The 12,084-nt window shown below is 41.2% G+C and overlaps 1 protein-coding gene across 1 annotated transcript in view; it reads left to right on the top strand.

Annotated features, from left to right (window-relative positions):
• LOC126138912 (mite allergen Der f 3-like) overlaps positions 1–12,084 on the top strand; it is a 52,413-nt gene that overhangs the window by 22,075 nt on the left and 18,254 nt on the right. Inside the window, exons 4-5 of the mRNA XM_049915224.1 lie at positions 12–147; positions 6,034–6,150. Coding sequence (XP_049771181.1) covers positions 12–147; positions 6,034–6,150 — 253 coding nt within the window. The remainder of the gene's footprint in view (positions 1–11; positions 148–6,033; positions 6,151–12,084) is intronic.

The raw sequence follows: 12,084 nt of genomic DNA, 5'->3' as shown, positions 1-12,084 counted from the left end.
GTCCGCTGTAGTCCCAACACATACGACGTGCTAGCTGGTACCAACATCGTGACCGACGGAGGAACCAAACACTCGGTGACAGACATCACTTCTCATCGGGATTACGATCCCAATGATTCCTGGATCAACGACATCGCCGTGCTCAAGGTCAGTATTCAAACTATTCTGAAATATGGATTTATGTCGAAGGAACTCAGTAGTATTCGACAGAATTTAAACTATACAGACTCAAAGATTCAGTACACAAATGAGATGGAGGAGAATCGAGGCTAAGAAGGTGATTGTGGTCCTGCACTGGAGACAAGCGACAGAAGGACAGTGACAGGATTCCATAAGTCAGGAAGGCGTAGAAGACTGTCACAAAGAAGGTTGAAAATGTACCATAATATTGATACTGATAGTGATAGTATCCTCATTACTACAGTTTTCCTTCCAAAAACCTCAGTTCATGTGTTTAGAACTCGACATCGAAAAACAGCCCACAAAGTATTGTTCAATCGAGAGACTCGCGTACGTCAAGCACCTAGGCGAGATACTTGAACCTACTGAGAGGGAAAAGATAACACACATACAGAAACTCAAGAGGGTCTACATCCAGTTCCACACGTTGACAGACCACCCGAATGTTGTCCATCCATTCCTCTCATACAGCGCGGATTTTCAGCGGACCAACAGTGAGTACTGTGTGAATTGATTTGACCATGGTTTTTCTGCTTACTATTTTTATTTTTTAGTGCGAAACGTTAACCGAACACGCCACAAAGACTAAATTTGTGAATGTTCAGCAGCTGAATGTTAAACAAAAGGTACATATCACTATCATTGTAAACATCGCCTTCATATGTCACAGAAACTAGTCAAGAGAGCTAACTTCTGGTTATTATTAAGCACTGCTGCCTAGTTTTCTCCTTAATCGTCGACGTACATGCATCACGTAGTTTTATTCCTATCATACACGTATGCGATATTAATGTGTCGAATGGTAACAATATTGCAATTGTTATTAAAATACCACACCAACGATCGCTATCTTTCTTTACTTTTCTGCAGTTTCTTAAAACTAAACTCATCCAGCTTGGTAAAAACGCATATCAATATTTTTTATAGAAGTTAATATTGATGTGATTCTGCTGTTAAAACTGTAAAATACGTTGGCAGATTTTTTAGAACCGTAAAATACGTTGAGAGATTCTTTACCAGAGATTTTATTTTTTTATCAATCGTTACCCTGCATTTCATTAATAAACATTTCGTAAATATGAAGTCATATTCTTGGATATCAAGCTTTTGCTTTTAAGATTTTTATTTTCTTTTTAATTAAACAACTTTACAATGGGTAAATTTAATGCAGTTCTTTAATATTGAATCTTACATAGGCTAGTAACGAAAATTCTTTTTATTTAATATTGAAACGTCAGACTGAGCCAAAAGGATAACTATCGACTCTCATTGCTAAGGAATTCAGGGATAAAAATGTTCATTGTTGCTTTCTTATTATAAATTCAACTTCTTTAAACATAAAAAATACATTTATTACTTGTTTCAAGTAAATTTGTGATGTAGCTCTCAGAGGTATAAAATACTCCTATTTCCCCTTCTACGTACTGACTTTGCTTTGCGGCTGTCTTACAAAATAATACAACAAAAATGACCTTTAATCGAAGGCGTCACTTTTTCGCTACCAAACAAAAATTTACTATTCCAGTTCAATCACAATCTGTCTACACAGATCTAACCCCAAACGCACACTACACGAGTTGATCAGCTTACATGCTACCCACTCAAAATTGGGACAGAGGAAACGTTTTATTTTGCATATGTTACCAAAATGCTTCGCACGTGAGTTTCTTCACTGAAAATACTTCTTCTCTAGACATTAGTCAACAGGCAACTCTCTCAACTTTAAATCGGTCCCAAGACGATCAAACATATTGTGGCATATTATTGAAGACTAGACTGTTCAATAATGGTGTCAGTTATATTTTCAATAATACTGTTGTTCTATAATGCTGTGGTTCAGGATATTGGGCGACAACGACGTTACTGGTGTGATAATTACTTTACTTTGTTGCTAACCGAAAAGAATGTAGATGAAAAATTGCTTCACGGAGCGTCAGAAATCACTCATGAAAACTTGTTGAGAGAACGGAATTTGATTAAAAATACATAAATGTTTGTGAGCTGATGGCCCAACATTTGATAAATTACTGGAAATGGTTTTTCCCATACACTGGCGACCCCATACCTAGGCACGTGCTTCTCTTCCCCTCCCTCCACCAGGTAAATTTCTGTGGGCGCCCGTATCCCCATCATCAAAAAACAAAATAATACAATGACACACAATTTTATCAAGTTATCTCTTATCTATTAAGCTACAGTACCTTGCCACTGGCAGATCCTTTGAAGACTTGAAGTTTATAACTGTAGTTTCATGGTAGACTATTTGAGTAATAGTTACGTAAACGTGTTGTGCAACAGTATGTGATTTAAAGGATTATATTTGGGTGGTAATGTATACGCACGCATAAATATCTATATATTCTTTCATTCATAGCTTTGAACTAAATAAATTTTTTAAAAAACATCTTCCTCTGTGGCCGTTCCCTACATTTTCTAAGCAACAAATCATACAGTTCATCATTCTTAAAACAAACTTATGTTTTTGTAACCATTTGCCCTAACATCCCGCAAGGCCAGCAATGGTTTCTACATTCTGATATACTCTAATATAACGCTCTTTTGTCTCGTTTTGAACTCATTTCCCACTCAACGAAAAATATAACCTAACCTAACCCTCTTTGGTCTATGTTGCACATGAGAGACTGTCAAGGATCATGTCAACACTGCCCACAGACGGACAATATCTCTAGGCAGAGATATAACACAACCTCTCAATTTCACTCCTATACGTCCAGTATTATTGCGCGTCAGGAGGTAACGTAGAATAGCATTGACTGTCTAGGGGGCGTTTTAAGTAGGCTAAATTGAACGATGCTTCGACCCTTTTACGGCAATACATTTCATTACGTCAGGCTAATAGCGCACCACTTGTGACTAACTTAATTTTATGATTTATGTAGTATTCTGGTCTATAGTCGCCGCTCTCTGGAGTTGTGGTGGTTGTTTACTTTACTGCTTTTGCCACCAGATACAGCCTCCTCTGTCCACGATCTGCTCTTAGCTCCCATCATTGCCACTAGATGTCACTCCAAACGCCAATAAATACAGAACAGAAAATACGAATATTGCACACTAATCCCAACTATAAACAATATTCACGCTTTGTGGGCACTGACTTCGATTTTTAATACTCCCAGTGCTAGTTTCTTACATTAGAGAAAATGTTTGGTTAAATAAATGAGACGTTACAGCCTGTAAACAAATTCTCATATAGAAACGCTGCATCACTGTGCAATTATCGTAGGCACCATTAGGAGAATTGTAACCAATTCCAAAAGTCAGTCATACGAAGCTCTTGATAGAGCGAGATGTGGGAAAGATGAAATGCGGTTGAATGTACAATTCACAGAACACTCCTTTTCATGATCCCGCCCCAACATTTACGCCGTCTAATAGTGACAACTTGAGATGGTGTTACAGCAGCAAAAGCGGTCGTTGAATTTCTCTCGTCAGTTTCTGTTCATTGTCGTTGGTGTATTTTATTCAAGTATCATTCGTCTTGAAATATTTTATAATATTTGCAGACAGACCGTAACAACTTGACACGTTCAGGACAGCTTCCATCATTCAATCGCGCTGCAGGGCTAACAGTTTGACGACATTTTCAATAAATGAAGACCAGATTCACTCTCTCGTCTGTTGTGTACATTGCGAAAGCCTGAATACTAGCAGCTACACTAGCAAGTCTCCTGATCGACAGAACAGCAGAGCAGAGGTAATCACACCAACAGCGCCTCCTCTACGAGACTGCTTTTATTTGGTATACTAGGAAACGCGTTTGTGGCAGCTCTTCTCCTGCAGGCAGAACACTCATTTGTGGCGCTGCCGCATTGTTACTATTTTATCAAGTTCAGCACTTGCTATGTCACTGAAGTTCCCTTCAAAAACACTGTTCAGTATCAGACAAAGAAATATATAGCTGTTTTATGAAATAATTTCTACTGCTTTAGTTATTTTCTACTAATATTTCTTAGCACAATGTGTTACGGCAGCTTTCTGTCATAATCGGGTACATTGCGCTACGCTTACGTTAATCTGAAGTGTGAAGATACTGAGTGCGCCAGTGAGATTGTGTACTGCAGTTTAACCGTGTACAGGAATATTCATTATTTCAACGTATAGCTTAGGGAAGTTGTATGTTTAAATTATTTCTTTGGTGCCTTTACTTACATATGTCCTGGAAATTTACTTGTCTGGCATCCAGAGCACGGCAGTAAACCCACAAATATCACTTAACACATTCACATGTAGAGACTTACATTTCAAAGACTCCTAACTGCTAAGATAAACTTTTTGAATTCGCTAAGATAATACATCAATGAAAATACAGTCCTTTTTATAGAAGCATATTTATTTCATGGCACACATTATGTAATACAAATAATCAGTAATGTTGTTGTTGTTGTGGTCTTCAGTCCTGAGACTGGTTTGATGCAGCTCTCCATGCTACCCTATCCTGTGCAAGCTTCTTCATCTCCCAGTACTTACTGCAACCCACATCCTTCTGAATCTGCTTAGTGTATTCATCTCTTGGTTTCCCTATACGATTTTTACCCTCCACGCTGCCCTGCAATGATCAGTAATATTAAGAAAAAAATTTTTTTTGACTGTTTATATTAATGAAACGAGCATTCCACACTGGAGAAATGTTTGAAGAAACTTTTATTGTTCTTTTCTGTCTTATCATTTAGCAACCTGCAACCATGAATTGTGCCTGTTTTAAATAATATGTCGATGTCTTATCTAAGTTTCATAGGCAGCGAAAACCAAGTGAGGCCATGATCAAGTCTAGAAACGGTTGAAGAGTGCCCTCTTTCTTTCGATTGATAAAACTAGTGATAAAATTTGGAGTTGAAATAGCAGAGAGTCACGCAAATGTCCAACCTAGTGAATTTTTTGATCACTAACACGTCTAATGGGTAGTTGCACATCGCTCTATTTTCATCCTCTGGTCAACATGGCTGTATAATTGTTAGATTTTACCTAGTTTCCTATCAGTTGTAGATAACTGCAAAATATGACGACATTTGCAAATAAATCAATAAAACTGGAAACTCGAATAATTGAAAACAAGCATTTTTGATTGCGCATGCAAAACATGTATTTTATTCAGGAAAGCTGAATTCAGGAGTGTGTGATGGTCTCACATTAATAAAGATAAATTGAAACAGTTTTGATAAGAACACTACGTCAGCAACGTCGATGTATGTGTGTAACAAACCTAGCAGTATGTCTCATCTGAATAAAGTGTGCTCCAGTGCAAAGCGAACTCACACATAGGTGCCAAAAGTCAGGAAGCACTTAACTCTGTAGTCATTGAAAAGCGGTAATAAAACCTTCCAACGATATCTGTTTAGTTTCATTTTAGTGCTGCTAGCTCACCAGAAATTAATATTAAGAGGCTTTACGGTTCACTGCAGCACATTGCATCACACACTGCTAAAAGTAACGTGTCAGCTAACTTTCTAAAAGCCACGGAAATATAAAGTTCTCACAAATAACCAACAACCGTCACGTGTGAATGATGAAATAAGTTAAAGAGTTTAACGTATAGCAAAAAACATAGTCTTACACTTGCGGCACATCTGATACACCATACGCAATCTATTTTCAGCACTGCTTGTTCTGAACTTATCACCCAAACCACGACAACAACTTTATAATAATTATATATGTAACAATAATTTTCTTTAATAAAAGAGTTCATAACACTTAAATTTGTTAGTTAGCAAAACTCTTCTATTACGTTTAGTGTCTAATTCCCTCAGCATCGTCTGCTCTACGGATTACATACCATTATCTATGTATACAAAATAACTTTATAAAGAACATGTTATGTTCGTGCCGCTGCAGGTTTCGCCACCTTTTTCAATTGATGGCGTCACAGTGGCGCCAATACAGCTGCCGGAACAGGGGGAGCAGGTTCCAGATGGCGCCAACGTCACCGTCATCGGCTGGGGAGACCTCTGGGTAAGAACTGTCCGCCTAACTTCTAATTTATGCTGTCAACTTCTTATAAAAGCCAGTACTTTCAACGTGTAGATTCCCTCTTTGAAGGTGTGGCAACTTAGACAGCGCTATCATTCTTGCAAACAGTAGATGCAGGTGAACAAGTAGATGCTTCTTTGCTGGATCTATAATAGTTGTTCGACATTGTTCTACATTCTCGGCTAATAACGAAGATACCAGCACTCTGAGTTCTTCTTAGATACGGTTTTGGTTCGAGATATGTTTGACTAATAGAAGTCAGGACCATCAGATTCTCTACTGACGATAACGTAATTGATCAATAGTAGGAAAGTGCAGAGAACAGGATGTCCATGTGGTGCAAAAAATCACAGATCTAATAAATGCAGATGAACATAAGATACTGATCATAAGAACGGAAAGCAACTTAGTGGTATTCGATTACAAGATTAGTGATGGACTTCTGGAGCTCATCACATCATTTACATATTTACGGCTAAGAGTAAGAAGCAGTATGAACTGGGAGGATCACGAGAAACCAATAACAGGAAAGCCGACTGGGAGACAGATGTACTGGAAGAGCAACCCAATGTAGACTACTGCTGCAGTGTCTGCAGTCCTTATCAAGTAGGCATGACGACAGGCTTCGGTTGAAGTCGGTGGCGTGTGGCTATAACTGTATCAGTTTGGTATAGACCATACGAAAGTGTAGCGGAGATACCTGGGGAACTTAATGGGAGTCTTTCAGAAGTAAGGGAGAGAGCGCATGACGCCTCTGCATGATGTCAGGGATCGTCTGGAAGCGCTCGTGGCGCTAAGAATAAATGGTTCAAATGGCTCTGAGCACTAAGGGACTTAACTTCTTAGGTCATCAATCCCTCAGAACTTAGAACTACTTAAACCTAACCCACCTAAGGACATCACACATACCCATGCCCGAGGCAGGATTCGAACCTGCGACCGTAGCGGTCGCGCGATTCCAGACTGTAGCGCCTAGAACCGCTCGGCCACCCCGGCCGGCTGGCGCTACGAAAACATGATTATTCAATGAATCGTTTATTGTGATAACTTTACAAAGAGTGGTGCACTGTTAGCCATAGTTGCCTCCTGCCCTGGTCACGGACTGACTCTCAGTGTCTGCACCAGTCCTTGGACCACCCCATCCGCGATGTGGTGTAGGTGGCAGGCGTTCAGACTTGTACAGCCGGCTTGGTAGGCCCCACACGCACAAGCACTTACGCGTACCAGACGGTGGTCCGCCAGGAACCCTAGTCGCCATCTTCCGTCCCACACACAGAGAGTATTGCACCTGATACTGCACTACTGCTGGTAGTTCATCAACTGTCCCATCAGCTGTGGTACAGCATGAAGTTCGTCAGTGGAATTCACCTCTGCGGCACTCCACGGCTGCCTGGTACTGTGCTGGTTGATCTGAGATAAGACTTACTGAAACAACATGGTCACGGGACGGAATGTCGTACCCGGACTCCATCGTTCTCATTGACTTGAACCGTTCTCCTCTACTTGGAGCTGGAGCTCCGGTATTTAAAGAGCTCTCAGTAGTTTTGTGACGTGAGGTTTACTAGCGATGACCGCCTGTGGCCTCCTTTTCTGCAACCCTAGCTTTAATTCTCTCTTAGCAGCTAGTTAAACTGGTCTCTGACGTTTCTCCTAGCCATGTCTATTGCTTCTTGCAACATCCCGCCTCGCGAAAGAGCGTGCGTGTTATTTTGCTTAGTCGCTGTCCTTTTCTACACTACTGGCCATTAAAATTGTTGCGCCACGAAGATGACGTGCTACAGACGCGAAATTTAACCCACAGGAAAAAGATGCTATGATATGCAAATGATTAGCTTTGCAGAGCATTCACACAAGATTGGCACTGGTGGCGACACCTACAACGTGCTAACATCAGGAAAGTACCCAACCGATTTCTCATACACAAACAGCAGTTGACCGACGTTGCCTGGTGAAAAGTTTTTCTGATGCCTCGTGTAAGGAGGAGAAATGCGTACCATCACGTTTCCGACTTTGATAAAGGTCGGATTGTAGCCTATCGCGATTGCGGTTTATCGTATCCTGACATTGCTGCTCGCGTTGGTTGAGATCCAATGACTGTTAGCAGAATATGGAATCGGTTGGTTCAGGAGGGTAATACGGAACGCCGTGCTGGATCCCAACGGCCTCGTATCACTAGCAGTCGAGATGACAGGCATCTTATCCGCGTGGTTGTAACGGATCGTGTAGCCACGTCTCGATCCCTGAGTCAACAGATGGGGACGTTTGCAAGACAACAACCATCTTCACGAACAGTTCGACGACGTATGCAGCAGCATGGACTATCAGCTCGGAGATCATGGCTGCGATTACCCTTGACGCTGCATGACATGCAGGAGCGCCTGCGATGGTGTACTCAACGACCAACCTGCGTGCACGAATGGCAAAACGTCATTTTTTCGGACGAATCCAGGTTCTGTTTACAGCATCATGATGGTCGCATCCGTGTATGGCGACATCGCGGTGAACGCACAGTGGAAGCGTGTATTCGTCATTGCCATACTGGCGTATCAGCCACCGTGACGGTATTGGGTGCCATTGGTTACACGTCTCGGTCACCTCTAGTTCGCATTGACGTTACTTTGAACAGTGGACGTTACATTTCAGATTTGTTACGACCCGTGGCTCTACCCTTCATTCGATCCCTGCGAAACCCTACAATTCAGTAGGATAATGCACGACCGTATATTGCAGGTCCTGTACGGGCCTTTCTGGATACAGAAAATGTTCGACTGCTGCCCTGGCGAGCACATTCTCCAGATCTATCACCAATTGAAAACGTGTGGTCAATGGTGGCCGAGCAACTGGCTCATCACAATACGCCAGTCACTACTCTTGATGAACTGTGGTATCGTACCTGTACACGCCATCCAAGCTCTGTTTGACTCAATGCCCAGGCGTATCAAGGCCGTTATTACGGCCAGAGGTAGTTGTTCTGTGTACTGATTTCTCAGGATCTATGCACCCAAATTGCGTGAAAATGTAATCACATGTCAGTTCTAGTATAATATATTTGTCCAATGGATACCCGTTTATCATCTGCATTTCTTCTTGGTGTAGCAATTTTAATGGCCAGTCGTGTATTTCCCGCTGCTCTCACTCAGCTACTGCAGAGTTGCAGACTGTGCTGCTCGTCTGTCTTGCAACACAGTGCTTCCTGATCCGCCGCTAATTGTGGCGTAACCAGCTTATCTTACTTCGAGGTGGTTGAACTCCGTTAAAAATTTTATAACTTGGAACCAGTATTACCCTGTGCCGTAACACATCCCTCCCCCTTTTTTGAAATTCATCTCGAATTTTCAACTTCGATTGTTCTTAATTAGCCTATAGATTCTTAGACTTTAATTTACATTTCTCTTTGTGCTAAGTTGCAATGGAATATTGAATCTTAGTTGATTCTGTTATGTTTATCTAATTATAGTGTTGTGTTTTCTGCATCCATTTTACTGGAATTTGGTGGTTTGCAGTTTCACTTGAGTGTACCATCTTACGTTTGAGACAGAAGTACATTGAACAAATAAATATCAGAACCGGGATTACGCTCATGGTTGAAAAACTGTAAACAACTGTCTTCTGCCTATGCTTTTCATGATACCGTTTCACATGCTGCAATATTTGGTTTCCTCAGATTTGCTGACTCCTGGAATTTGTCAAGTTGTCCATCGTCTGTAATAAAGTTGAATCCAACAAGTTGTCGATAAACGTTAGGTTTTGGTGGGACGTAATCTGCAGGGCTATCTCTGGCGAATAGAACGTTGTTCTGGACACGTTAATTAGTGTTATACCCATAATGGTAGCTGGAAGGTGAAACTGTCTTCCTGCTACCTCGCATCTAGTCCCATTTATTATCAATCCGTTACCTTGTAACTCTAGACTCATAATTCCTGTAGGTCTTCAATTTTCGTAACAAGTAATCATTACTGTTTCTGACGCAAACATGGAATAAAGCCAGAGGTCTCCGATTCTTTGGAATTCGGTTTGTGGCGCTAAAACTTTTATCTCCCACTCTGCCGCCTCTAGCTTTCCTAAAAACAATGGCATTTCACATGACTTTTGGTTCGTTTGTATCGCCCTTGCTGAACAAATAATAATTCTTTCCTGAAAGCAATCGTTGAAATCTGCTACGGACATGACAACATGAGCATCTCTTTTCTCAGAAACCAATAACATTTCTGGTGTTTGAACTGTACCCATTTCTAAATTGTACTCCACTTTATTGCATATGGATGTACCGTGTAACATTTGTATTGTGCATTCATTTACTATTACTGGAAATTTAATTCAGTGGTTACTTCCACAATAAATATACGATAAAATACAGCTTATTCCTACTTGTTGTTGGTACGATATGCTGCACCTTCTCGAAAAAGTCTTTTTGTGCTTGTTGTAATGCTAAGAGAATTTTCTGTGGGCTTACTAATGTTGAACTCAAGTGCCCATGATCAGCATTGTGTATTGGCTCATGTAATGTCTCTACCTTTACTCTTGCGTCGTCTAATGTGTTCGCTAGAGTGCGTAGTGATGCGGCTACCAGCATTTTATCATATACACCACTTAAATGAATAGTTTAGATCAATAAGCACAGTACCAGCCACGCGTAGGTCTCTAGAAGAGCGTAGCGTTCCAAAGGATTGGAAAAGGGCACAGGTCAAACCCGTTTTCAAGAAGGGACGTCGAACAGATGTGCAAAACTATGTTCGAGTATAATGACTTTTCTGGAGACTAGAAATCTACTCTGTAGGAATCAGCATGGGTTTCGAAAAAGACGGTCGTGTGAAACCCAGCTCGCGCTATTCGTCCACGAGACTCAGAGGGCCATAGACACGGGTTCACAGGTAGATGCCGTGTTTCTTGACTTCCACAAGGCGTTCAGTACAGATCCCCACAGTCGTTTAATAAACAAAGTAAGAGCATATGGACTATCAGACCAATTGGGTGACTGGATTGAAAGAGTTCCTAGATAACAGAACGCAGCATGTCATTCTCAATGGAGAGAAATCTTCCGAAGTAAGAGTGATTTCAGGTGTGCCGCAGGGGAGTGTCATAGGACCGTTGCTATTCATAATATACATAAATGACCTTGTGGATGACATCGGAGGTTCACTGAGGCTTTCTGCAGATGATGCTGTGGTGTATCGAGAGGTTGTAACAATAGAAAGTTGTACTGAAATGCAGGAGGATCTGCAGCGAATTGACGCATGGTGCAGGGAATGGCAATTGAATCTCAATGTAGACAAGTGTAATGTGCTGCGAATACACAGAAAGATAGATCCTTTATCATTTAGCTACAAAATAGCAGGTCAGCAACTGGAAGCAGTTAATTCCATAAATTATCTGGGAGTACGCATTAGGAGTGATTTAAAATGGAATGATCATATAAAGTTGATCGTTGGTAAAGCAGATGCCAGACTGAGATTCATTGGAAGAATCCAAAGGAAATGCAATCCAAAAACAAAGGAAGTAGGTTACAGTACGCTTGTTCGCGCACTGCTTGAATACTGCTCAGCAGTATGGGATCCGTACCAGATAGGGTTGATAGAAGACATAGAGTATATCCAACGGAGAGCAGCGCGCTTCGTTACAGGATCATTTAGTAATCGCGAAAGCGTTACGGAGATGACAGATAAACTCCAGTGGAAGACTCTGCAGGAGAGACGCTCAGTAGCTCGGTACGGGCTTTTGTTAAAGTTTCGAGAACATACCTTCACCGAAGAGTCAAGCAGTATATTGCTCCCTCCTACGTATATCTCGCGAAGAGACCATGAGGATAAAATCAGAGAGATTAGAGCCCACACAGAAGCATACCGCCAATCCTTCTTTTCACGAAAAATACGAGACTGGAATAGAAGGGAGAACCCATAGAGGTACTCAGGGTACCCT

Source organism: Schistocerca cancellata, chromosome 1 (assembly GCF_023864275.1).
Source record: "Schistocerca cancellata isolate TAMUIC-IGC-003103 chromosome 1, iqSchCanc2.1, whole genome shotgun sequence".
Classification (NCBI taxonomy): domain Eukaryota; kingdom Metazoa; phylum Arthropoda; class Insecta; order Orthoptera; family Acrididae; genus Schistocerca; species Schistocerca cancellata.
This window is presented reverse-complemented; position numbering and strand designations above follow the sequence as displayed.